Below are 26454 nucleotides of genomic sequence, written 5' to 3' on the forward strand. Positions count from 1 at the left end.
GGAACACCAGGTGGCCTTCCAGAGACCAAGTGGTTTGCAAGGAGCTGGGGAAGGCGGCCAGGCCTGGAGGAGGGGCAGCGGGATTTCTCTCTTGGTAAAGACTCGGAGTATTCACCAACCAGGTCTGAGGGAAGCCGTGTCGTGTTCTCAGCAGCCATTTCCACGGAGCAGGAGGGAGACTGCAGAGAGGCTTCCTGCCCCAGCAGACGGGCTTGGTGCTGTTTGCTACTTTTTAAAAAAACAGTAAAGACGTACGACTTGTTGTAAACAGGCAATGATCAATGAGAGGGACATGGGAATATCTGAGAAAACTGGGTGCCTTCATTTCTTTTCCTTTTTTGCTACCAGGGATGGAACTCAGGGGTGCTTAACCCCTGAGCCCCCTCCCCAGCCCTAGTTTGTATTTATTTAGAGACAGGGTCTCGCTGAGTTGCTTAGTGCCTCACTGCGTTGCTGCTGAGGCTGGCTTTGAACTCGCCATCCTCCTGCCGCAGCCTCCCGAGCCGCTGGGGTGACAGGAAGTGGCTTCTGGAGGGTGGGTGCCCTTCATTTCTAAGCCTATTACTTAGGCATTTGGAACTAGAAGTAAATCTTCAAACGCAGACAGGGACGATGTCACGCGACGTCCCCCGGAAACTACGAGCTCATTCCTTACGTCAAACAGATGGCGCTCACGGGGCTGCGGACACAGTGCCGAGGGCTCGGCGGCCTGCGGCTGTCCCCCGTCCCTGACGCGGGTGGGGTGGCTGGGGAATGAGGCCGTCTTGCTTTCCTGGGTAACTTCTGGTGAGCGGCCTCCATGGCCAGATGCTCTGGTCCAGGAAGGCTGGACGGCATGGGAAGGGCCGTGGCAGCCTCAGGACACTCTTCTGTGCAATCCATGTGAGTGTCACAACATAAGTGGGGACAAGGCAGGAGCTCGATTTGCATAACACGAGGAGACGGTGACCATGGGCCGTGGCCACTTGGGAGCTGCAGGGCTGGGCCCGATTACAGGGCTGCTTGAGGGACACTCCCGCGAGACACAGACAGGTGTGACGGGAGTCACCCGAGGCCGCGATGTCGGGTGGCGATAACAGGTAGGGTGACCACGGTCTGTTATTAGATGTCACCGTGTCACGCCTGCAGCCTCCAGGGACGGCAGCAGGGCCCAGGGAGGTCAGCCGGATGGGTCTTAGAAGGCCAAGGGCGGCTGAAGGATGAACCTCGCGGACTCGTCCACCCTTACACAGGCCAGAGTGGACGGCAGGCGTCTGCTCCAGGCAAGAGAAGCAGCTGCTCCCTAAAGCCTGACATGGAACACAGCGTCACCGACTCGGCCTCGGAAGCCCCAGAGCCGGCCGGCGAGGAGCCTAAGAAACCGCCCGCGACCTACGTTCCTTTACAAAAAGCAAAAGTGTTTCCTGCAGAGAACCCTGAAGTGAAGGTCAGTTAGAAACAGCGGCACCTTAGGAAGAGGATCACGCGTAACTGTAGCAGTGGGAAACAGCGATAACCCAGGAGTTTGGCTTCCGTCTTCATAATCCTGGGACAGTCCAATGCAGATACGTGTGCGTGCAGGTGTGTGTACACACACACACACACACACACACACGGTGACACAGGGCGGCCTCCTGCTCACACCAACCCCAGCAGAAGCCTTATTACGGCTGCCGTGGACTGAGCCGTGGCCCACATCCTCACCACTCAATCACGGCGCACAGCTTGGAGTGGGTGACCGGCGTGCCATGGTGTGCGATGGTGTGCGGTGGTGTGCGGTGGCGTAAAGGGTGCGTCAGCGAGTTACAAAACGAATCTCACACTTAGCTTCAGCCTCCTGCCAACCAAGGTCTCACTCAGCGGTCAGGCTGGCTACGCGGAATCCTGGCCTGAGACGCTGCAGGTGCCCCTCGCGGGGACACTGCCGGCTCAAGGACTCAGGGTCCCCGTAGGCGCCCGGGGGACCCACACTCACCTTCCGCGGCTTCACCTTGTCCTGTAAGTCATACTGGCCGATGCCCTTGTAGCTGATGCCAAGCCACCAAGGAAGTCCCTGTTTATCCTGGGGACAGAGGAGAAGAGGCCTCATTAGGTGGGGAGAGGCGGGCCACCCTCTCCCGCCCGCCCTCAGCGAGTGTCCACGTGTCACAACAGCCCCCTGCGGGGAACGCGTTACCCAGACGCCCTGAGGGTCTCTCCAGCGAGACGTGTACCTCAGAGAGGCCCCGAGTGAGCTGTCAATACACAGTGACCTCCTGTCCGAGGGCCGGACAGCAGATGGGCGGTGAGGCCACTCCACCGAGAGCGGGTCCCCTGCTCGGCCCATGAACTAGAACAAGAGGCCTCTGTTCTCGGCGAGCGGGCAGCTGTGAGGGCCGGCAGCCCGCAGACCACAGGCACGAGGCTGCGGACCCGCATCTGCCTGTCCGGCCCTCGGCACAGGAGGTCACTGTCGTACTTGACAGCTCACTCCGGCGGCCTCTCTGGAGTGTCCACACACCGTCTCGTGGCAGCAGACCCTCAGGGGGGACAGCCGTGGACACAGGGACAGACGCCCAGGCTCCCTCGCGCTGTGCCCGCGGCTCAGGCTCAGCAGAACTGGAGGCAGAGGCTGGCTCTCAGCTAGGTGTGCAAGTGTCCGTCACCTAGTTCCCAACACCTTGAGGGGCACAGGTGACCACGTGTCCCGACATCAAGTCACTCCAAGCCTGTCCCTGGGGTGGGGTGTACTGGGGGAGCACTCGCCCAGTGGCCCGAGGCCCTGGGTTCCAGAACCACAGAATACACCCCAATAATCAACGGGAGACTCCTCGTTCTGCCCAGCCCCCTTCTTGGACACCCTCTGGCCCTTATCATCTTGATTTTCACTTCGTTTTATCTTTCCTTGGTGCTGGGAGGGGAGGCCCCGGGCTCCCGCCCACCAGGCAGGCACTGTACCACCGAGCCACCCCCACCCCAGCACTTTTAATTTTTATTCTGAAGGCTTGGTATCACTCAGTGTCAGGCCGGCTTCAAACCTGCCATCCCCCTGCCTCAGCCTCTCCTGCACCTGGGATTAATAGGCTGTGTCACCATGCCCGGCCTTAAAAACATTTCTTATTCCACCCTCCCTGCTTACAGACATTGAAAATACTATATAAATACAAAACACGCTGATGGTATGCCCAAAATGGCCCCGGCTTCAATCCCCAAAATGAGAGAGGGAGGGAAAGAGAGAGAACAGGAAGACCTGAATATTTTCAGACTAAAAGAGGCCACGGGGAAGCATCTGGATGTGGCAAATATCTTGCAAATAATGTGCTTTGTAAAGATGACAAGATAGAATCAGGCTTTGGAACGTTAAGGAAATCCATCCTGCGGTACAGAGACACAAGGGAATATTACTCAGCTATAAAGAAGAACGAAATTGTGGCATGTGTCAGTGAATGGATGGACCTGGAGACTGTCCTGCTAAGTGCAATAAGCCAGTCCCCCCAAAAACCACAGGCTGAATGTTCTCTGTGCTATGTGGATGCTGACGGGAAGGGATAGGGACGGGAATAGGAAAGACTGTGGCCTGATCCGACGTGGCTTCCCTAGGTCCATGTATGAACACACACCCGGTGGGACTCCACGTCATGGAGCACCCCGAGAACGGGAAGTCAGACTCCATGCACTCTAGTGTCACCTCTAACTGAAAAGGACAAATAAAAAAATCTTAAAAAAAAAAAAAAAGGAGGATCCACCCTACTGAAATGCCGTGATTCCCAGAGACCGATTCACAAAGACGCACGCCGTACGCGGTTTTGGAAGGAGGATGTCATTCTGTGACTCATAGATACCCCAGGTGCCCTGAAGGCCTTCTCCTGGGGGAAGAGCTCACCTTTACCGCGTAGTAATGGACGCCGTAGGTGGGCAGGGCCTCCACGATCTTCATGTACCTGTGGAAGATGAACCCACGTCACAAAACAGTCCCTGAGACCGTCACCCGGCCCCGCGGGGACAAGCAATTTCAGAGACACGTTCGTGGGTCTTGGCGTTCGTCTTTGTAACCGCGACCAGGGTCTTCCGCTGCGGTAGAGGCACATCAGACCATCAGGGGGGGACACAGCTCACCCCTTACCCACGGTTCCAGAGCGTCTCACGGAACTGCAGAGCCACGCGAGCCGGTGTTTCACGGACTTTGAGACTCAGAAAGGCTGCACTGCAGACTCAAAGGGCAAGTCTGCTTTAGGGTAAGGACCCGATGATTCAGGCAATGGGAGCCCACTCTGGGGTCCCGCTGACGAGAAGTCCAGCAATCCGCCATTTCACGTCCTGACCGTGGTCAAGGGAGCCCAGGCGGACACTCACCCGTTACGGCTCTTGTAAAAGGGCGAATTTTATGGCTGTAAACCGGAGTTTGAGAAAAATGCACCCACCCCGCCCCCCCCCCCAAAATAGACACCACTTCCTCTACTTTTAATTCGAGAAGTGTTTCCTGTGCTCTCGGAAGGCTTTGCCGTGGACTGGACTGGGCAGGACTTTCCCTCCTCCTCCAGGGAATGAGGTTCCTGCTAAACCCGAGCGGGCTTCCACGGGACATTCGGAAGATCAGCTGGTCTGCACACAGGGATCAATAACTGGGTGATTTTTTTTTTGAGTAAATGGCTCATGTGTGTTAAGTGCCCATGGGAGGCTAAGGACACGCGTCGGGGTGGCCTACTGCACAAGCCAGGCTGGCAACATAGTGAACTGCACTCCAGGGCCAGAGTCCCCGGCAGGAGAAGCCTGCCTCGTCTGGAGCCCCTGGGTGTCATGACGGAGGAGGGACAGGGCTCCGCAACCTGCCCGTCCACGGGCTGGCTCCCCAGGTCAGAAAGCAGGGTCAGAGGTCAGAGGTCAAGGACTCAGGGTCAGGACCGCGGGTTCTCATTTCTGCCTCCAGGATCAGACCCAGATCAGGGCCAAGGAGCGGGAGGTGAGGAGGGACCGGCCCGGGAGATCCCCCTGCCTCGCGCTACCCACTGGGCAGCGGCTGCCTTGATTCACAGTCCTACGGCCTTCAAAGTCGTCCTCCGAGTCTCACGGCACAAGCGCACTTAAAAGTCACCCGGTGGGTCAGTCTCGTAAGAGTGTCCCGTCAGGAGAACAGGGCCGATGGTCCAGGATGGTCCTGTGGGTCCTGAATCGCAGGACTGACCACTCTGGACCGTCCAGCACCAACACGCTCTGAGCTCCCCCGGAAGCAGCGTCCCCAACCCGGTCTCCAGCGTCACAGGGTCTGGCAGCGTTGAGCACGGCCGCGCAGTGACCTCGCTGTGCCCTCCCTTCACGACCGTCCCCCTCTCCCCGTCACCCTCTACCTGGCCACGCTTGTCCCTTTTGTCCCCTGCTGGACACTGGTGGGCGCCCGAGCTGGTGACACTCTAGGACGCCTCCACCCCGCTTACCCCACATGAGACCTCAGAAACCGTGCCCGGTGACGGCCGGGCAGGGCGACGTGACAGCGAGTCTGAGCAGAAGCAGCACTTACTGGACCACAGCCTGGCCCCGGGTCAGTCCTCTGAACTTCAGATAGTGCTCGATGGCCCGGTCCTCACTGCAAAACAGGAAGGAAGCGGCTCGACACGCGGCCTCGTGGGCCCGCCCCCCACCCCCAGGTGCACGGCCGCTGGACGCTGGCGGGAAGGCCCTGGCCAGAGGACACGGATCCCTGACCGTCAGGCTGACGAGCACCGTGGCGACCTCGGCCATTGAACATGCGCACACGGCATGAAAGGTGGTTCTTAAAACGCCTCTGCTGGGGAAGGACACAGCCCTGTTCCCCAGTGGGAAGTCAGGGTGATGGTGCACAGGGAGGCCCCGGGGCAGGATCCCGGGGCAGGTGGAGCATCCTGCCCGAGACTCGGAGCCCAAGGCCTCCCTGCCTCTTCTTGGTTTAAAACGGGAGACCAGCAAGCCCTGGGTGTCAGAGACCCTTCAACAGGAACACGAGTCCGCGTGCAGTCTAGCCAGCAGCCACTCACAGCCAGCGCCGTGCACCCGCTACGGCAGGATAAAGGCCCGCAAGGCCCTCCTGGCCAGCAGCTGGACTGCCCAGGAGGCTGCAGCAGCACCAGCCACCACGCCCCTCCTCCAGCCACATCGCCAGCACCACCTGGAAGACTCTCTCCACCCCTGGATGACCAACAATCAGCCTTTAGTTATTGATTTTTTTTAAAAGAAGATATCATGTGACGATGATTTGTTCAGAAGGTTCCAGAGTCAACATGCAGTGCAGCCTTAATCTCGATATAAATTTGAGAAATATTCCAACTTTCAAATCGAGGCTATAGAGGTTGAATATTTCATTCTATTTTATTTGGCACTTGGCCACTGAGCCCCGTCCCCAGCCCTGTTCTGTATTTTATTTAGAGACAGGGCCTGGCTGTTGCTGAGGCTGGCTTGGAACTCATGATCCTCCTGCCTCAGCCTCCAGAGCTGCTCGGATGACAGGTGTGCAGCTCGGCACCGCGTGAGGTTGGAGATTTTATCATCTTTGCTTTCTCATGATTTAGAGGAAAGCAAATCTGTCTTTGGCATTTCTAGGCCAGAAGCCGTGGACACTCTGTTTAATGGCCTCTGTGGTTTGGAAGAGAAAAATAATTTTCCAGGAAAACCGCGGGATGGAAAATGAGTACTCGGGATTCATTTAAAATACAAAGGAACCACCAGGATGGCTAAAACCGTCTGATGCTGTCCAGCTGGAGAGAAGACCACTGGCCGTCAGGGAGGCCGCCGGGCAGGGCCACCCGGGTTCTGGAATCCCTGACTCGGACACTGCGCCCTGCCAGGCGGAGGCTGGGCCACGCGGAGGCCACACATGCAGGGTGTGCGCTCCCCTGCACATGCTCAGCACCCCACTCCCCTTGAGCACAGACGCACAGGCCCCCTCTACCTGCGGCTGCCCGCGGCTGCCCCCACGTCTTGGCACAGTGACCTCAGGGTCCTGGGCCAGGGCTCCTCCCCTCCAGGACCCAGCTCTGCCCACGGTGTGGCGCGTTGGACGGACAGTTTGCTCCTTCTGTCACCCGGGTGCTGGTGAGCACAGGGTGCTGGCGGGGTAGGTAGCGGGCGGGGCGTCGGCGCTCTGGCTCACCAGTAAGCGAGAGACGGGTGCTCCTGCAGAGTCCGCGTGGGAAAGGCCGCCAGGGCCTTCAGGTCCTTCCGGGCACTTTCGTCACTAGAAAGAAACACAGTGTCGTGACGTCAGACACTGTTACCTAAGAGGTCATCCATGTGATCGCCCGAGGAATGAGGCCTGGGAAGTGACCACTAGGCACACGTTGGGTCTGTGGGGACGTCCAGAGCCACACACACACGGGCTTCATGCTCAAGCAGAATCAGCCTTGGACCTGACACCACGTCACAGGATGTCACGTTGAGGCTCATGTGCGTCGACGTCATCGTGTGAGGCGATGGGAGTTGTGCGGTCCCGTGCTGTACGGTACGGTATGCACGCAGCGCTCTCCACACGCCCTTGCACACCTTCCCCTGTCCCTCAGCCTCCTCCTACTCCTCTTCAGGGCTGCGTCATATTCACCGCACGGGAACGCCCGTGACAGAACCGCTTTCCACCCTCGACGTTGCCAGGAGACGGTTTACGCAGACCTTTCTGATACACCTCTGTTGGCTCCCTACCACCCTCGAGCTACAACGGAGGGCTCAGCCATCTCTGGAAATCTCTGGGAGGGAAACCCACGATGTTCCTCGAGTGGCATCAAGTGAACTACAAATGTCCCCCGTGCCAGGTGCTGCATTCACAGGAGGGAGGACGTGAGCGTCTAGACAGGGATGGTCTCTGTGGAGGCTGGCCAAGAGAGCGACTCTGGACGGAGAGGAGACCCTCCGACAGGCCGAGCATCTCGGGGGCGTCCACAAGGGAGCAGGCGACTCTCCAAGGAGAGAGTGGGTGAGCGGGTCCAGGGCCAGGCGCCAACCAGGACACCCTCATTGTCCTGAGGAGGGCGGGTGGAGCACTTTCCCAGGCAGAGGGCACCGCTGGCCCCGTGCCTTCCTGGGACCACACCCAGCGTCCCCCTGGGTCTCACTGTGCGGGACCAGGAGGGGCCGGTCCGGTTGGCTCCAGCGGCATGCTGCAGCTGGACCCCCAGACAGACAGACCCTGGACGGACGGTGGACATCCGACTCTGGGAAGGCGCAGCCCTCACCACCTACACCCCCAGGACAGACGCACTGCATCACCGTGAGGGGGTTTTACCCCCGCTCCCTGGGTGCCCAATGGGGTGAACCCCACATGGAGGACCAAACCCTGAACCCGGGCAAAGGAGCTTCCAGCACCTGCGTCCGCACAGCCCCCAGACCCACGGCGGCCTGGGATCAAACACCCAGGTGGGTTCTGTCCGGCCGGCAGGCTGCCAGGCTGGGCACCGGCAGCCCCGCTGGGGCGCCATGGGCTGGGTCACCTGCTCCTCCAGAGCCTCAGGAGGGCTCCGCAGGCAGCAGAGTGGACCCTCTGGGCAGACCCCTTCGCTGCCCGCCTCCCGTGAGGACAGAGCAGAGCGCCCGCCACCTCGCTGCGAGACACTGCGCTCTACACCCGTCAACGCTGAGCCTCAAATCCAGGGTCCCGGCCCTTCCTGGAGGCCAAGTCGGCTTTCTGAGTTACCACAGGAAGCGGAGAGCCGCTGGGCCTCGCTCTTACATAAGAGTAAGTCTCCTGTCCTTTTGAAACCTGAGCAGCTCGGCTTCGTCACACTGACAACCTTGGGAAACTGGTTTGGGCTTCCGGAAAGTCAGAATACACCACAATCCAATTGATTCATATTAAAGGTCAGCTGTCGGCTCCCAGGATTAATATTTATTTTTCTTAATAATAATATCTTTTGTGTTCTGAGCTTGAAGACCATTCTCTCTCTCCTCTCTCTCTCTCTCTCTCTCTCTCTCTCTCTCTCTCTGTTTTGAAGTGCTAGAGATTGAACCCAGGGCCCTGTGCATGCTGGACAGAGCCACATCCTCAGTCCCACTTGGCACTGGGCATGGTGGCATTGCCCACTGTAATCCTAGCTACTCAGGAGGCGGAGGCAGGGGGATTGCAAGTCGGAGGCCAGCCTGTGCAATTTAGTGAGATTCTGTCCAAAATAAAAATTAAAAAAAAAAAAAATGGGGAGGATCGGGCAGATACGGCTCAGTGTTAGAACACCCCTGGGTTCAATCCTTCGTATCCCAAGAAAAAAGAAGACAGTAATGATCTAACCACGGTGCAATCCTACAGTGGACTAGCATGCAGCAAAGAAAAAGACCGCGGCCACACACAACCTGGGTCAATCTCACACACACCCAAAGACCCTAGAGACCCTGCGTAGGAAATGTATGACTTCATGGACATGGAGGGCCAAGTGGAATAGAGACTATCTTACTCGGGTGTCCACAAAGCAGGAGAAGACAATGGGTGCTGTAGCCAGAGCCCCTCTGGGGGGGAGCTTTGTTGGCCTGGGTGGGGGTGCTGGGAGGAGGTGCTCAGCAGGCTGTGAGTCCCCACAAGGTCGCGCCTCGGGCATGGGGCAGTGCCCTCTCACCCCTGTGTGTTTTGTGCATTCCTGTGTGTGATAACGCACAACAAATCCAAATCAAACACAGCCCATGGGGGGACGTGGGGGCCCAAGAGTGGCCGATGGCCCTCAGAGCAGGACGGTGCCGCTACCCGAGGGAGAGAACTTACTGCCCGAGACGGGAACCAGGGGTGCTGGGATGGCTGGGCCTGGTGCGAGGGAGGGTCGACTGACCTTTGGAATTTAGGACCCACCGGGGATTTCACGTCTGAGTGGACAGAGCTGAGGGCTTATCTGTCCACCCTCCTGGGAGCCTGCCTGGGAGTCTGAGCCCTGCGTCCCGGCCTGCGGGGGCAGCTGGGTCTGGCTGCAGCAGCAGGAGGCCCCTCCCGGGCTGGCTGGCCGGGCAGCGTGGCTCCTATAAATCAGGGTCACCCCCAAGCAGCTGGGGAGGCGTGTCGGCCCCGCCGGGACGTCTCTGCCTTGCACGGGCAGTAAACCCGCGGCCGGCTGGACGTTCCTGACCTTAACGGCAATGCTCATGTTGTTTTAAAGACGCGCTTGACCACAAGGGTCTTGAGGGACTGGTCTCTCGGGGTCCTCGCTGGAGAGAGTGCCCATAAATCGACACCACCTGCCACTCCTCAGGGGCCAAAGCAGCCCCCGCTTTCTCTGTCATCGCAGCGGGAACCCGAGGCCCCCGGAGAGACCTGATCCCCCAGGCTGGCCATCCCGAGGCACGCCGGACCCCTGCTTCCAAGGCCTTCCAGAAGGACGCCACCCGGACCCTCTGCTGGCACGGCCAGCGACTGTTCTCAGGGGTGGATCCTGTGGGCCTTCCCGAGCCCACCCTCCCCACGCACGGGCTGTTGTTTTTCTTGACTGACCTCAAAAGCCCTGCTGGAATGTACCCACCCCACTCATGGCTGGAGAAACCAAGGCCACCCTAGTGTGTGGGGCACGTGTGGAAAGAGCCGCCCGCGGCACATGTGTGCGCCTGCTGGGCTCCCCACAGCCAGCCGCCGGCCACCTGCCACCAGGGCGGAGGGCCATTAGCAAGCCGAGCCTGCTGAGGCTTCCCAGGGAGAGCAGAGGCTGTGTCCACGCCTGGGCTGGGGCCTCTCTCCGTTTCTAGAACCGTGGACGGAAAACGCAGCACAACAGAAGCCCAGGCCCCGCACTCCACCTCCCTCACCAACGCCCTCGCTCTTCCTCCCCAAAGCCCCAGCAAAGGTGCACAAGGAGCCATGTCCACTCCACTGACCGCGTGGAGACCTCTGCAGGAACCTCTCCCCGCAGAGACATCAGCCACACCCCCAAACCTGCCCCTGGGCAGGTCAGCCCTCGGGGGACTCGCAGACCACAGAGTTACTCTTCTTAGAGAGCAGAGCTGACCCCACACGGCCAGCGTCCCCCCCGCCCTGAGCAGGCTACAGGAGGCTGCTCCACCTCCAAGGACCGTGCCGACCTGCCCAGGGTTTCCACCACCACGAAGGAGTGGACAGGGCTGAGGACCCTGACAGCCAGGGAAGCATATTTAATGTCCCGTGAACAGGGGCGAGAAGTGCCACCTTCTAAGCTGAGTGGGACCCTGTATTTAAGGGTGACAACTGGCCCAAACGTGCAATTATTAAGAGGATCTCGGTTACTACTAGAAGCACGAGTGTCACTGACCAAAGCCGTGCAGTCTCTGACCGCCGATGGTTCACCTTTTGTTGGCTCAACTTGCATTTTTTAAAAGTCTTTGGCACCGGGGTCTCACCCAGGGGTTGCTGTGCCACTGAGCTATATCCCCAGGCCTTTTTATGTTTTATTTGGAGAAAGTCTCGCAGAGGCTGGCACTGACCTTGAGATCCTCCTGCCTCAGCCTCCCCTGAGGTTACAGGTGTGGGCCACGGCACCTGGCGACTTAACAGTTTTTCAGGGTGATGTGGCGTAAAAGCGAGACCCATTCAGCAGAAACCCCACTGTGGGTTGTGCTCTTTTCCAGGGATGGGGACATGTCACCTGAGCCCCTGGCAGTGGGTCAGCTGCTGAGCGGCAGGTTGGGCAGGAGAGCTGGATTCACGCCCTCTGACTTACGCTATGAACCGACAAGGGTTCATCAGGACGCGCCCACCCTCCGCCAGCTAGCACCGGGGAGAACGCACCAGAACCCCCAGACCCACGGAGTCAGGTGCCGAGGGGGGGGCCCAGCAGCGTGTTCTAACAAAGGTGTGGGAGCCACTGCCATCGGGGTGCACGTGACACAAACAGAATTCCAAGACGGAGCCAGGAAGCCACCATCAAAGATGGAGAGTCATCAGGGAGGCTAAGCCCAGCTGTTTGGGTGGGTGGGGAGCCACAAGTGGGTTTAGGACACTCTGGGTGACCTGAGGCTGTCACCCACCCCCAGGAGGTCTCTGTGGGTTTCGAGGTGGCAGAGACTGGCCACACCTCTCTGCACAGGGCCTTGGGCTTCTCCAGGTCCGCATTCCTCTTCCTGGGATGTGACTACGGCTTCCAGAGACGAAGTCACTTAGACTCTGCATTGAGGAAGAGGCAGCCGTGACTCTGAACCCTGCTGTGACCACAGGGCCACCCCCTCCTGGGTCCCCTGAGAGGGGGCAGAGCAAGACCCTCGGCTTCGCTGGAGGACTCCGAGGGTCCTGTTGTGCCGGCCTCTGACTAACTCCAGGAGAATGTGTGCGACTGGGGTGAAGACAGGCTGCCTTTCAACCAGATCAAACGGGATTAACTCAAACTGGATTAACTGCCCAAAGACTCCGGAGCGCTAACAAGGCTTCCAGCGGTATCTTCCCTGACCAAGTCCGCATCCAGCGGCACGTAGCTGGGCTCTAGGGGCAAAGCTCTGGTCCACCTTTAAAACGACAGTTTTCACCAGGCTCCGTGGCCAGGCCCGAGATTCCCGGAGACCCGGGAGGCCGCGGCAGGAGGATCTAAGCCAGCCTCAGCAATTAGACCCCGTCTCAGAGCAAAAACAGAGCTGGGGATGTGGCTCCTCTGCGGTAGCGCCCCCCTGGGTTTCACCGCCAGCACTGAGGGGATTTTAAAATGTACTCCACAACCAGAGCAGACGGCAGTTATTGGCAGCAGCATCTGAAAATGGGGGGTCCAGACTCTTCTGAAGCCCAGCACTGCACGAAACCCCCCAACCCACACAGGGGTCCATCGGGCAGCCTTCCACACTGACCAGAAGCTCAAGGTAGGAGCTCCACCCTGTGAGCGCTCCCTGCTCGGGGAGAGCAGCCCCGAGGAGCGGGGACCACCAGTCACCGTCACCCGACAGCCAAGGCCACTCCGGATTATCTCAGCTAATTTAGAAAAACGGGTCTACAAACAGAGCACCCTCCTCATCCTCCGCCCATCCAGACCAAATTTCAAAGACAGCAGCTCCAGCCGCTCGGGCAGCGGGGGGAGCTTACGGAACGCACCCTGCTGCGTTCACAGACGGGGAACCCGGCCCTGGGGGTCCCGAGACTCACCGAAGCCGGCTGGGAGCTGCGGGTGGATCCGACCGGCGTTAGACCTGGAGACGTCTCCGGGCCCCGCAGGAGGGGGAAGGGGAGATAGTGGAGCGGCGGGGAGGAGCCGCAGCGCAGCCTGGGGCCGCACCACCCCTGACCACACCTCCCCTGGCCGCAGGGTCTTCCCATTGCTGGAACCCTCCCCGCCCCACCTAAACATTTCTGGATCACACCTTAAATCCACTCAGCTGTTTCCAGAGCGTAGGCCCTTCTCCTGGCAGGGTGAGCAGGCGGGGATGCGGCCCCCTCCCCACGGCTGGCTACTTCCTGCAAAGTCGGGGAGGGTTCCCCTTTCATGCCCACAACAGAAGCTCCGGTCCAGGCTCAGGTGTGTGCACCCAGCCAGGCTGGGGTTCCCCTGTCCCCCCAGACCCAGACCTTCAGCTCCATCCTCACAGAAAATTTAAAGATAAACAAACAAATAAACGAAAACCTTTGTGCTTCTTAGGAGACACCCGTCAGGTGGGGTGATGGCCCTGCCCTGCACTCGGTGAACTCACAGGGTCTTCAGCTGCACCCCACAGAGCCAGGGGCTACTTCTAACTATTCCTAAGGTGCAGATAAGGAGCCCGAGGTGCAAAGAGGCCCCCACCTGCCTGCAGCCCAGGACACGCAGCCAGAAACCAGCCAGCCACTAGTCTGCAGTAACAAGGCTCGCGTGGGCTCAGTCCCCGTTCCTGGCTGTCACTTCCGGGGTCTTAGATGGACAGACCTTTACCACCCGGGGTTCCTCATGGCAGCAGGGCTGGTGGCCACTCTCCAGCCAGTGGCCAGGACGGCAGGCTTCTGAGGGCTCCAAAGCTCACGTTTCCCACCTGCAAAACGCGGTAGGTGGTGGTACCTCTCTTCCTGGGCTGTTGCCAGGGCCACAACTGTCACCACAGTAACTGTGCCCGAGGGGGGACAGCTAACCCTCCCTGTCATCCACTGCAGCCGGCCGGGCCTGGGTCTGACCCCAGAGCTCCCACCCCCAACACCTCCCCATTCCCGTGAGGACTGAGCCCAGCACCTCGGCCCTGGAGCTGCAGCCGGAAGGGAATAAGGACATTTTATACCTGTGCGTGCTCCGGAGGGGAGGGACTGGGGCAGACTCCTCGCAGGCTGTGACTGGTTTTCCTCAACTCAGAGCATCTCAAGGGCCCTGTCCCAGGGGACCTGCTCCTTTTTATGACCCAGCTGCAAACTGGGGATGTCCCCTTCCCCTTGGAAGGGCGACGGTAACGCACCCGTGGCCACCGCTTTCTCCCATAAACAGGAGCACCCCACGGAAGCGGTTATTGAGGACGCCCAGGATCTTAACGAGGCAGACAGAACCCCGGGCTTTGGCCACTCTCCACGGCTGCGGCTCGGCGATAAGGCCTGGCCTCCTTGCCCGTCAGCGTTGAGGAATTCTGTGTTTGCCTGCGTCCTGTCAGCGGAGCAGCGTGTTATCTCTGGAGGGCCCGGGCCGACTGGGAGACCCAGACCTCAGTTATTTAAAGAAGATGGAAGAGTCCTCACTCCGCTCTGTTAACTGACTCACAGAGGCCACGGCTCCCAGTTATGGTGATGTCCACCTAAGATACTCTGAAGGAAACACCCAGGGAGCAAAACAGGAGCAGAGGGATGCGGCCTCGAAGGGCAGCTAGGCCATGCTAGGCCGGTGCGTGGTGCAGGCCTGTCATCCCGGTGACTCGGGAGGCCGAAGCAGGAGGGTCCGAAGTAGAGGCCGACTTAGTGAGAATGTCTCAGAATCCAGTCAAAGGGCCGGGGACCTGGCTCCTGGAAGAGCACCCCTGGTTCAAGGCTCAGTAAAACAGTAGACATGCTCAGAGCAAGGACACGAGGACAAAGTGGCACAGGGCAAGGAGGCTCTCGGTGCACACACAGACGTTCACACAGGTCCACAGAAGGCAGGCTGAGAGCCAGGCTCGGAGGGAGGCAGAGGACAGGGGTGAGCTCAGGCCGGCGGGGGGACCCTTAGAACTCAGAGCAGGGGACATAGTCCAGGGGAGACGGCAGGGAAACGCCAGACCTGAGGAGGAGGAACGGTCACAAGGAGCAGGCCAGCGCTGCCTCGGGAACGAGGGGTTTATTCACCGTCTTAGTTCACTTTTAATTTATTTTTGTCACTGGGGATTGAACCCAGGGGCGCTTAACCACGGAGCCACTTCCCCAGCCCTTTCTCTATCTTATCTAGACACAGGGCCTCGCTAGGTGGCTGATGTCCTTGCTATGTTGCTGAGGCCGGCCGGCCTCAAACTTGTGATCCTCCTGGTTCAGCCTCCCAGGTCACTAAGGTGACAGGCATGGGCCACCATGGTACCTGGCTTCTAACATTGTTTGAATCAAAAAAAACCACCTTGCCCCTGCCTATGAAGGCGTTTGGGGACATATTCTGGTGGCGTTCACACCTCCACGAGATGACACAGTGGAGTTGTGAACTAAGAGCACAGCTCTCAACGTGCAGGTGCAGGCCAACAGGAGGTACGCCTGGATGGCCCCGGGGGTGTGGTGGGGGGCTGGATGCAGCCAGCTCCAGCTCAGGAGGAAGGCACCTCACACGGCCCACCCCTCCCCACCTTAGGACGTCAGGACACACACATTCCAGGTCAGCCCTCCCCCTCCCTCAAGGGTTTGCAGGTTCCTACCTGAGACTTTAGGTAAGAAAACTCACTGAGCTCACTGAGCCACGAGGGTACCAAATACACAAACCAACACGGCCTCCTGTGCATGAGCAAAAGGTGGGCAGCAACTCACACGGTCACACCCCGGTGAGTGCAAATCCCGCCCACCAAGCCCATGGGACACTCTGGGGACCGCTGTGGGGACTGTTCTAAGCGCTTCACAGTCCTGAGAGCAAGGCTGCGGGGCGGGTACCCTAAGTGCCCCTCACAGAGAGGAAGCCGGAGGGGCAGGTAGCTTGTTCAGGAGTCCCCAGGGGTGACTGGCTGGCCCCTCAAGTCCCTGCTCTGACCAACGTCACATTGACCAACCGTATTCTATTTTGCCCAATTCTCTGATTTAAGGAAAAAATGGCTCATTTTCTTAAATCACTTTTATAACAGAAATTGGGAGGAAAAATACAACTTCTCCCTTCAATCCAGGAGGAGATGGGGGTCGGGGGAGGCAGGAGGTGTCGGCAATGAGCCCAAGTTCTGATCCACTGCAAGACTGAGGACAAACGGTCACACTTCAGAACCACATCTCTCGCCCTGATTGGCGGCGTGTTTCATGTTTGTGAAACAATCCGTGACTTACAAAGTTCTTCCAGCTCACTCATCTCCCTAAACACCCCGCGAAGAAGAAGTCGGTATCTGGGTTTGTTTCCCAGCACTGGGGATGAAACCCAGGGCCCTCGCCCCCCGAGATGCATCCCCAGTCTTTTTAAATTTTTATTTTGAGACAGGGCCTCACTACGTTGCCCGGGCTGGCCTCAAGTTCACAATCCTCCTGCCTCGGCCTCCAGAGACCCTGGGATTTCAGGAGTGTGCCACCGCGCCTGGCTAAAGTCACCAGGTGGATTAACCCCAATTTGCAGACGGGAGGCTGAGGCGCAGGAAGGACACATGGCTCCGACAGGGTGATGTGCTCATTTGCTAAGACCCAGCTCCACGCTCTGCGGACGGCTTCAGAGGAGTCTGAGACTCCTTCAGCCTCAGGGCCTCAGCAAATGACCAGAACCGGCTGGAGATGGACTGGGCTTGGCCACAATTAACTGGCTCAGTTGGAAGTGGGAACCTAGTCATCTGGGTCAGTCAGGGAGGGTCCCCGGCCTCTAAGATTAGTCAGGGAGGGTCCCCGGCCTCCTCTGCCTCCTCTGCCTCCTATGAAGGCTCCTTCAGACCCACCAGTCTCCAAAGTGTCCTTAGAGGGCTGGCCACACACTCCTGGGAAAGCGGCCCCCAGGGAGGAGGCCGGTGGGGACAGGCAGCCCACCCGGGACTGCTCCTTCTTCCTCTTTTTCCTCTGGCAGATCTTCAGGGACTTTACCGCTGGGTTTCCCTTTTACAGAAAATTGGTGCCTGATTTTCACGGTTATTTTGAAAGGATTTCTTTCTTTTCCTTTTCCTTTCTCTGGTGACAGTAGGGACTTAACTTGGGGACACTTTACCACTGGGCTACACACCTGGCCCTTTTAGGATTTTATTTTGAGGCAGGGTCTCACTGCGTTGCTGTAGGCTGGAGTCCGACTTGGGATCCCCCTGCTTGGAGTCGCTGGGATTATGTGACACGGTGCCCGGCTCAAAGCATTTCTTAAAGTAAAAAAGTTACACACACACACACACACACACACACACACACACAGGGTGTGTTGGGGAACGTGACTCCACTATTGAGTGCACAGGGAAGGGGCCTGCGTGGGGTGCTGCTCAGTGACTTCAGGAGCACATTGTTCAAGGCTCAGCTGGGAAGGAGTAGGAGGCGATTTGTAAATAATCCTTGGGTAAAGTTTACCAGAGTGGAACACTAACCTCCCCGGGAGGCCAGGCTTTCAGTGGTCACTGGCCCAGAGGCCTGCCTCCACTTTAACCCTTCCTACCCGGCCTCCAACACTGCAAGAGGAGCGACAGAGCAGGGCAGGTAGGGAGGGGACTCCCACACAAACCCTGGGAAGCCTGGCCGGTTAGGCGGCTACAACCAGAGCACAATACAGCTGTCAGGTCAGCGGACTGCGGAGGAGGCCCGGGGCAGCTGCAGAAGAAAGCCCCCATTAATCTCCTCACCACGCAGCTGACGCACTCCGGTACGTTCGTTACACAGGATCGTTATAAATTAAAAAAAAAAAAGAAAAGCACAGCACAGGCTACGGGGCCTTGTCTCTTAAGGGTTGACAGGAAACAGAGATCTGGAGAGCGTCTCATTAAAACCCACCCTCCACTGTCAGACTCATTCACAAAAAGAAAGGAGGAGGGACAGAGGGCCCCGTCTGGCCTCAGGCCTGCTTTTGATTTGGCATCCATTGTTATTTAAAATAACGCGTACCCGGAGGCTGGTTCACAGGGAAGAGCAGCAGAGGTCCTTACCTGGTGTAGTCTCCCTTGGCTTCCTGGAAAAAAGAACAGAGACCATCAATGCGTATTTTTTTTAACATTTATTTTTTAGCTGGACACAATACCTTTGTGGTGCTGAGGATGGAACCCAGGGTCTCGCGCCTGCTAGGCAAGCGCTCTCCCGCTGAGCCTCAACCCCAGCCCCCATCAGTGTGTATTTTAAGCTACAGGGATGATTTGCTCTTGGTCATTTTCCCATAAAGCCCCCCGAGTTCCGTGTAGAAGAAGGTACACACGGAACCCTTTCCTCATGGCCCCAGAAAGAAGGCGGCACTGATAAGGACACCAGCCAGCGTCCAGGAGACCCCTCGTTCTGAGCAGAAGGGACAAGTACGCAGGAGGAAGCCCACAGTTATTTCTCCTTCCTAAGGTCTCCTCGCGGCCAAGGCACACATCCAGGGGTGAGACCGGCAAGCCTCTCGCACAGGTAAATCCACGGGTGCTCTTTGTTTTCTCTGAACTTTTTAAGCCAGCCGTAAACAAGCCTTTGCTTTTCAGCAACTGCCTTTAAGAATTAAAGGGCTCTTTTACAGGGCCACAAGAAAATGTGCCAAAGTTACCAAATTTAGATGGAGATGGCAGCTGTTCCCACAGCTGCTGCCGCCCAGGTCCCAGCAGCTCAGAACTCTCTTCCAGCAGAGCGGCTTCCTCTTTATTTTCCGCTGAGATGCACAGAACCGCACCACAGCTCATGCAAGCTCTTGTAATGCACGAGGCCCCAGCTCACAGTTTTCATTGGCAAAAGACTAACGGGATGAAAGAGCCACTGGACCCTGGCCCCGTGCTAAAGTTCCCGAGCTGCAGGCAGTTCACGCAGCTGGCAGCGGGCGGCCGTCATTCTTACCTGCAAAACCAGGGCTGCTAACTTGAAGAGGGTCTCGCTGTCCACTTCGATCTGCCCCTGTGGGTCCAAGAGGGAGCATCAGTGAGCAGAGGCCACCCCGGGTGGAGGGAGTGCTGTGCGGCTGGGGAGGCTGTCACAGCTGGGCACCTCCAGCCCGGGACCCCAGGCGGAGCACACCATCCCCAGCAGGCCGGGGAGGCAGGCGGGGTGCAAGGACACTGGCGGGAAGCGGGAGGCTCCCTGTGTTTTTACTAGCTGCAGGGAATTTAGTTAACAGCAGTAGTTGGGAAGAAACAATGGTTTTGAGGATGGAAATCCACGACACTTGTAAATGAATAGTTTGTTTGTTTTTTTAAAATCTCTGCAGACTCACTTTTAAGCTCTGCAGATTTTCCCAGGTTGTTCGCGGTGGGTTCTCCTGAGGTGTGTTTTCTCCCTTTCTGTCACAGCATGATCATTTCAGTAAATATACACACAATGCAAAAGTACTAAAGCATGGACTCAGTTCTGCCTCAGGGGCACGTTAGCGAGTTGATATCGGATCCCTCCTGGGTAAAAGGGAAATGCTTAAAGATCACCTACAGCAGATGCGGGGGAGACTAAAAACTCGGTTGCATTATATTGAAGTTTGATGAACTCTGTCATTTTCCCCATCATTTTATTCTATTTATTTTTGAGGATTTCATCCAGGGGTTGCTTTACCACTGAGCTATGTCCCGAGATCTTTTTTATTTATTTATTTTTAATTTTGAAACAGGGTCTTGCTAAACTGCTCAGATCGGCCTCGAACCTGGGATCCTTGTGCCTGGGCCTCTGGAGTCACTGGGATCACAAGTGTGGCTACCGCACCCAGCTCCAGGGATGACGGACCGGGTGGCCACTCTGCCGGGCTTCATCTTTTTATTTTTTCATACTTCAAGAACCCCAAGATGACTGAAATTCTGGGCCATGGGTAACAAGTGTCCCCCCCCCAGCCCCAGGAGCTTGGGCGTATCTAAGCGTGTCTGAAAGAATGTTTTCTCTAGGAATAACAGATCTACCTTTATCTGTATCTTTAAAGGTTGCAACATGTTTCCTAGAATCACCGCATCCTGTAAGATTGCAGCAATGAACTGGCAGAGAGGGACTTGTGTTTTAAAGGTCTTTTCCGGCCAGGTGTGTGCTGGTGCACCCCTGTGATCCCAGCTACTCAGGAAGCTGAGGCAGGAGAATTGCAAAGTCAAGGTCTGTCTGGGCAACTTAGTGAGATCCTGTCTCAAAATCAAAAGTAAGAAAGGTAGCTCAGTGGTAGGGGGTCCCTGGGTTCCATCCCCGGTTTGGGGTGGTATGTGGGCTTTTAAGCACAAAACCACATTTAGCACATGCACACACAGCCCCAGGCCCCTCTTTGCCTAAGCCGGGTTTACTAGGTATTGAAAATGTGTAGTGCTCAGCAACGTGGGTGGAACCGGGGGCCCGTGTGGCCTTGCTCTCCTGCTCCCTTCCCCCTACCTGTTGGATCTGAGTGGGAATTTCCGCTAGTTATCCCAGGTCACCCCTGGGAATAATCGGGCGGTGGGGGAGCAGAGGTCGGGCGATCCATGCTCAGGGCTCCAAGTGATGTGCTGAGGATGTCCACCCAGCAAACTAGTGAAACTTCCTATAAGAACCACTGAATCAGACAAGAACCCCCAGCAGGCCCCACAGCGGCAAGAGTGGCCGTTACTCGCGTTTCCCTCGGTTTACAAAATGAGAACCAATGAACTTCCCTCCACCCGGAGGCCTGCCTTCCCAAGCCAGGAGGCAGGAGATGCGTTTCAAAGTTCTTCAAAAGCTGACAGAGCCTCAGCCTTGGAATTCAAAGCCACCTATAATCCCTAGAAACAGATCACAGAATCAAAGAGAAGCCAGACGATCGATCGATCGATCGATCCCAGGACCGATGGCCCTCTACCTTTCAAGCCAGAGACGGCGGGTTTTCTAGTCTGTGAAAGACAAGGAGTGGCTGATCCAGCAGGTGAGGAGGGTGCTGACGAGGTAGAAGTGGAGAGAGGTCCGATTCCTTCTGAAGAAGGCGGCGGCTGAGAAGGGGACTCAAAACGAGGCTGGAACCCAAAGCTCAGGCCTCATCTGCCTGAATGTCTGAGAGACAAGAAAAAGTGCATCGTCGGGGTGTTAAAAAAACTGAAGAGGAATCTAATAAATTGAAAGGGACTGCCCACTGCTTTGCGCCTGGGACCCCTGGGCCCTCTCCGGGCCTTAGAGGTGCCGTCTAGACACCATCTAGCTCATCAGACAGACAAAAAGTTCTGAGGCAGATACTCCTCGGAGGCTGCCAAACCTCTGTCCACCTTGGAAGGGTCGTTAACTATTTAAAGCTGAAACAGGGAGCCAAACGTGGAAGGTACCAGGCTCAGACAGCTCCAGAGGCACAGGAGGCGGACACCCAGCTCGTGGGCGGCTTCCCCACCTACTCAGGAGGCCCGGGCAGCCTGGTGCAGGGGGAGGAGCGTGGGCAGGGCGCGAGGGTGGGCAGGGGGAGGAGGGTGGCCTCTCCAGTCCTTGTTCCGGGAAGAGAAGAGAAAGCGTGGTTTGGCCAATCCCCCGTCTTCGTGGTCCTCAGTCTGGCCTCACCATCTGTTATGACCCTGCCTGGACGTCCAGGCCACACATTCCAAGTCCTGACACCCATCGCCAGCGTCGCTTGACTGGTCCTTGGTGACCATCAAGAAGAAGGCAATGTGCGAGGACCTGGGCAGCCCTGGTTGGGAGCAATTTAACTAAGACTTTAAAGTGCTCAGGAAGCCCCTGCCTGGGGGTGACTTGGGACGGCAGACCTGCCAGGACAGGGGAGATCTTTCACCTCCAGCCGTGGTGACGGAGGTAACCTTATAGGTCCCGGGCAAGCCAACACCGAGGGCAGCGTCTCCTCGGAGCGAAGGGAAACGAGATCCTTCAGTGGGTTTCCATGACGGTCACGGTTGACAAAGGACCCAGGGAGGTGAGTCACGTGGCCAGCTGAAGGCACCACGGCGAGCGGAGACGGCTCAAGACCCGCTGTGGCCGCTCGGCCAGCCCAGCTGCACCACGGATTCAGCCACCAGCACTGGGGACAGCTCTCTGTGCATGTCTTTCTTTGTCCCCAGTACTAGGGCTTGAGCCCAGGGACGCTCTACCACGGCTGGATGGGGACAGTTAAGAGTCTGGTTGAAATGCCAAACTGGACAAGGATGGAGGCCGGGTGCTGTCTAGGATCCCCCGTGAGTTTCCATGACCCAGCACCCAGGCGAGGCACAGACACGGTCAGGGAGCACTGAGTGAGTGGACACAGCTGCCTGACATGCACTGAGCCTTCCCAAGGTCACTCTGCTGCAGGAGCATGTGGCCTGACAGGGGCAAGCTGCCCACCACCCTCCAGGTGGCCTTCCTGGGCAACGGAAGCCTCCTCCTTCACGGTCTCCTGTTCCCTGGGACCACTAAGCCCCGGGAAGGCTGGCCATGCCATGGCCCTCCCACCTGCAGCCCTGCGGCCACACCGGTCAGCTACGAGGGCCAACTCTGCCCCTTCCCATCCATGTCAGTCATCACAAGTAAAATCCATGAAGCACACGGTAAAATCCACGAAGGACACAGACGTGTCCTCTCCACCGGAGGACGCTGTGGGGCCTTGGGGCAGGCCGTCTTTCCAGAGTCTGTCCCTCGTGTGCAGAATGGGAGGCGATAAGGTGGACTGCACGGTGACAGATGTAGGGCACTCACCACGGGCCTGGCAAAGTCTTGGGCGCTATTTTCTGCAGTGCTGCTGGCGAGGTGGCTCTGAACTCTGACGCAGAACTGTCAATCTCTCTCCAGATGACGACTCGGCTCAAGTTTCATGTGATTCCCTGACATTTGTCCACTGTTCATCTTAATGTCTAATAGGACAAGTCCTTTAACCTTCCATATGAATATCTGACACTCCTTTCACTTATTTTCAAATAAATTTTAGAATGATCTTGTCAAGTTTTCCATCCAGAGAGGGTGACTGGGACCACAGCACGCCCGTGCTGAACGTGCTTAACCGAGACCACAGAGACCTGGAGAGAGCAGACACCTACAGCAGCAAGAACACTCAGGACTTTACAATATCGTCCTTGATAAAGGGCCTCTTTTTTATTCTATTATTTTTCTGTTGTTCTCATTCTGTGGGATTATTATTATTTTTAGCATATGACGTTGCGTTTAATTTCTTCGATAAAGATAACAGTGGAGTAAGCGTTAGACAAGTTGTTTCCCTTTTCTTTTTCTTTCTTGTACTTAGATTGAACCCAGGGGCATTCCTCCACGGAGCCATATCCCCAGTCTTATATATATATATATATATATTTTTTTTTTTTTCTATTTTGAGCCAAGTTGCTGAGGTTGGCCTTGAACTTGTGATCCTCCTGCCGCAGCCTCCACAGTCACTGCCACACCAGGAGTGCACCCCCATGCCCAGCTAGTTCATTTCCACTTTCTGTGGACAAGGTAAAATCGTCTCCAAATAATATTCTGGTGCAGTTCTTTGCACGAGGTGGGTCTGACGGCGCTGCTCGGCAGAGATGTTTTCCTTAACACATGTCAACTGTGCTCCCTGCTGGGGACACTGTTGGGGACTATAAATTGGTTTGGGGCCACCTTTTTGGCAGGCTCTACCAAAACTTAACATACCTGTGCCTACGGCTCAGCAATCCTGCTCCTAGGTGTGGACCTCCCAGACAGGCGTGCCTGTGCCCACGAGGACCTGTGTGGCAGAGCCACTAAAGCAGGCAATCGCTGCAAGCAACCCACACGCCCGTGGCTGGGTGAGCAGACGGGCACGGGGCACCGTGGGCCGGGACGCGGCAGGGAAGTGAATGTTCCCCAGCAACCTCGCACAGCAGAAGGGAGAGTCTCACGGCAGCCTGAGCCAGACGCCAGGCATGAAAAGACACAGATGGTGTGACTCCCGGCACAGGCGGGCTGAGTCTGCCAGCGCTGGTAACTGCTGGTGAGGGGCATGGTAGTCGGGGTCAACGGCTGCAGGAGAACATGCGAGGGGCTTCCAGGCACCAACGATGTCTTTCCCTCGAGATCCACGCTGGGTACACTGAAGTGCTGTTCTGCTTCTGAAGGCCCCTGAGCTGCATGCTCGGCAACCCTCACGATGTACATTTCACTTCAACATGAGGTTAAGAAACACACGGAACTCCTGATGGCACCGGGGCCCTTCTTCCCTTTTAGTTCATGATAACTCCATCCTTAGCACCGCTGGGCTTGGAGTTGGGCAGTGAGCAACCTGCACCACTGTTTGGTGCCTCTACTTATGTCCAACACGTTATACAACTTGTGTCTTTCCTTTATTGTCTGCTGCTCCACCTGCTGTTACCTGCCCACTCGTAACAGTCATGAGGGTGTGAATCTGGAGGCATTTTGGCCACAGCTGGGTCTCCTGACAAAACACAGAGGTGCTTGATCACATGTAGAATATCAAGTGAAGGAGGAATGAAGTATTCAGCTGGTGGATGCTGACAGCTTTCTTTTCTTAAAGGGATGCTCCTGGTGGTTTTGATTCCCAGTACAGTTAATTTGCCTTGATTTTCAACACTAAGTAAAACAAAAATCCTGCAGTCTTTTGAGTCCTGAGGATACAGGGAGGGGGAGCATACAATGCAACTCTGGAAATGCCAACTTGAAACATGGTGCACAAAAAGGTATCAGGTGTCAGAAAGCCAGAGACTCAGGCTGCACTGGATACAAATGTAACACAGAAGTGATACCATCCACCGCACACCTCATGGGCTTTTGAGAACAAAAACAAAAAAAGATTCTGCGAAAAAGCAAACAGTATTGCAAGAAAAACAAACAAGAGCCTGTGTTTTAAGAAGTGCCTGTGTTTTGGTGGGTGTGATCCAAAGCCAGGAGCCTCACATACCAAACCATCCGGCCGGACCGCTTCTCAGACACTTGACCCGAGAGGGAGAGGGAGAGGGAACTGGGAGCACGGGCATCGGCATCAGGGCTTGGCTGTGGGAGAACAGCACCGAGGAACACACCGGCGTGGGAACGAGAGCGAGGGGCGAGCGGCCACCCTGGCCCAGGTCCAGCTCGGGCCCCGGGTGTGCAAGGTACTTTTATTTTTGGGTGGATAGATGGTCCAGAGCTTTGTTCCTGGGATGCAGTGCCAACTAATCTAAAAAGAAATTGCATGTTCGTCTCCAGAGACCATCCTCCCCTAAAGGAATCTAAGGCGCCAAAGGAGAGTCGGGACTTGACTGGTTGGTCACAAAATAAGGAGGTGCTCAAAAGTGATAGGGACAAGCCACTGTCACGGCATCCACTTAAAGGGGCCCCCACTGGCCTGGGTGGGAGCAATCTGAGCGTCAAAACCAGTAGAGGAAAGGAGTGGGGTGGGGTGGGGCAGGGGGACGAGAGGGGGAGGGCTGTATGGGTGTACCGCGTGCACGCACGAAAATGGAACAACAGGTCCCATCAGTATAGGCGACTGTCATGCACCCCCCAGGAAATGGGGAAGGAGGAAAAGAATCGAACGACAGGAATCAATTATAAAACGTCAGGTAAAAATGAACCCACGAGTTCATGCTGATCACTGAACAATGATTTTAAAGGCCGGGGATGGAGGAGAAAGGAAAGTTACTTATTTCCTTAAAAAAATGTTGAAGGTGATGGAATCAGGCAAGTTCCATGCTTGGCCAGGTCACCTTCAGGGGCCAAGATGGTCGGGCCCAAGACGGCCAGGAAAGGGGACGGTGGGATGGCCTCCGTGTCCAGTCCACGCACCTGCTCGACAAGAGGGAACAGATTGGCCTCGATCAAAGCTGAAGCTGTTGGTTTTAAGCAAACGCCTGCAGAAACGTCTTTCCGTGGCCGGTTGCCCATTTCAGAACTTTGGAAACCCCATGGTCAATTCATCAGAAAGAAACATCGGGTTGTGAGCGGTAGATGTGGGTGAGTGCGGGGATTCCACAGTCATCCAGACAGTCCTGTTCTCTGGATCCCCACTTAGAATCATGATGCTCTTAAATCTATTACCAAAAAGGTTTGTTTTAAGTTTTTCAACCAAAAGAACGACTGGGGGGTGGGAGGAAAGGAACCAGGGTCTGATGCGGAGGGAAGTCCTGCTGCCCAGCTGACCCCACGCATGCTTCCTGGCCCCCTGAGGACACCCGGGCACAGAGGCAGCCCCGGGGCCAGGACATGGTTTGACCCGCGGTTCTCAAACCTGGTGCAGAAGCACGTGGAGGGGACAGAGGCTGAGCTCACAGGAGGGGGACAGGACAGGGTGGGGTGGGGCTTCGTTCTCCACCAGGGTCCCAGGTGGTCCCGAGACGCGTCCCACACAACACCGTAGCCCACTCCACAGACTGGCAGCCCCTCTCTCCTTCTGCGAGTCCTTTGGCCCAGACCCTTCAATATACCAGTGCAGTGAGGGCCAAGGGAGGACTCCCCTGTCCCTGAAGGTCGTGACGGCTAAATGCAACCCGAGACCCTGGGCTGGACCCCAGGTCAGGGAAGGGGAAGGCCACAGAAGCTATTAGAGCAGGGGCTATCGGCATGCAGAT

General features: G+C 56.9%; 1 protein-coding gene, 1 long non-coding RNA gene and 1 pseudogene across 7 annotated transcripts in view; 2 read left to right on the forward strand and 1 right to left on the reverse strand.

Moving 5' to 3' along the window:
• The window catches only part of Frmd4b (FERM domain containing 4B), a 179659-nt gene that overhangs the window by 28529 nt on the left and 124676 nt on the right, over window positions 1-26454 (reverse strand). For 4 of the 6 annotated variants that reach the window (XM_078033627.1, XM_078033625.1, XM_005333869.5 and 1 more), the window contains 6 exons: window positions 18896-18952; window positions 18025-18047; window positions 7079-7162; window positions 5474-5539; window positions 3842-3899; window positions 1955-2041 (listed from right to left, as the gene is read on the reverse strand). In XM_078033627.1, the coding sequence (XP_077889753.1) occupies window positions 1955-2041; window positions 3842-3899; window positions 5474-5539; window positions 7079-7162; window positions 18025-18047; window positions 18896-18952 (375 nt within the window). The remainder of the gene's footprint in view (window positions 1-1954; window positions 2042-3841; window positions 3900-5473; window positions 5540-7078; window positions 7163-18024; window positions 18048-18895; window positions 18953-26454) is intronic. The other 2 variants (XM_078033624.1, XM_078033628.1) reach the window with 2 other exon arrangements.
• Window positions 17285-21063, forward strand: LOC144371198 (uncharacterized). The gene is made up of 2 exons (XR_013431400.1): window positions 17285-18478; window positions 19653-21063. It is a non-coding gene; the product is annotated as an uncharacterized LOC144371198 (long non-coding RNA).
• Window positions 25695-25819, forward strand: LOC120891926 (small nucleolar RNA SNORA2/SNORA34 family; annotated as a pseudogene).

This window comes from Ictidomys tridecemlineatus, chromosome 16 (assembly GCF_052094955.1).
Source record: "Ictidomys tridecemlineatus isolate mIctTri1 chromosome 16, mIctTri1.hap1, whole genome shotgun sequence".
NCBI classification, from domain to species: Eukaryota; Metazoa; Chordata; class Mammalia; order Rodentia; family Sciuridae; genus Ictidomys; species Ictidomys tridecemlineatus.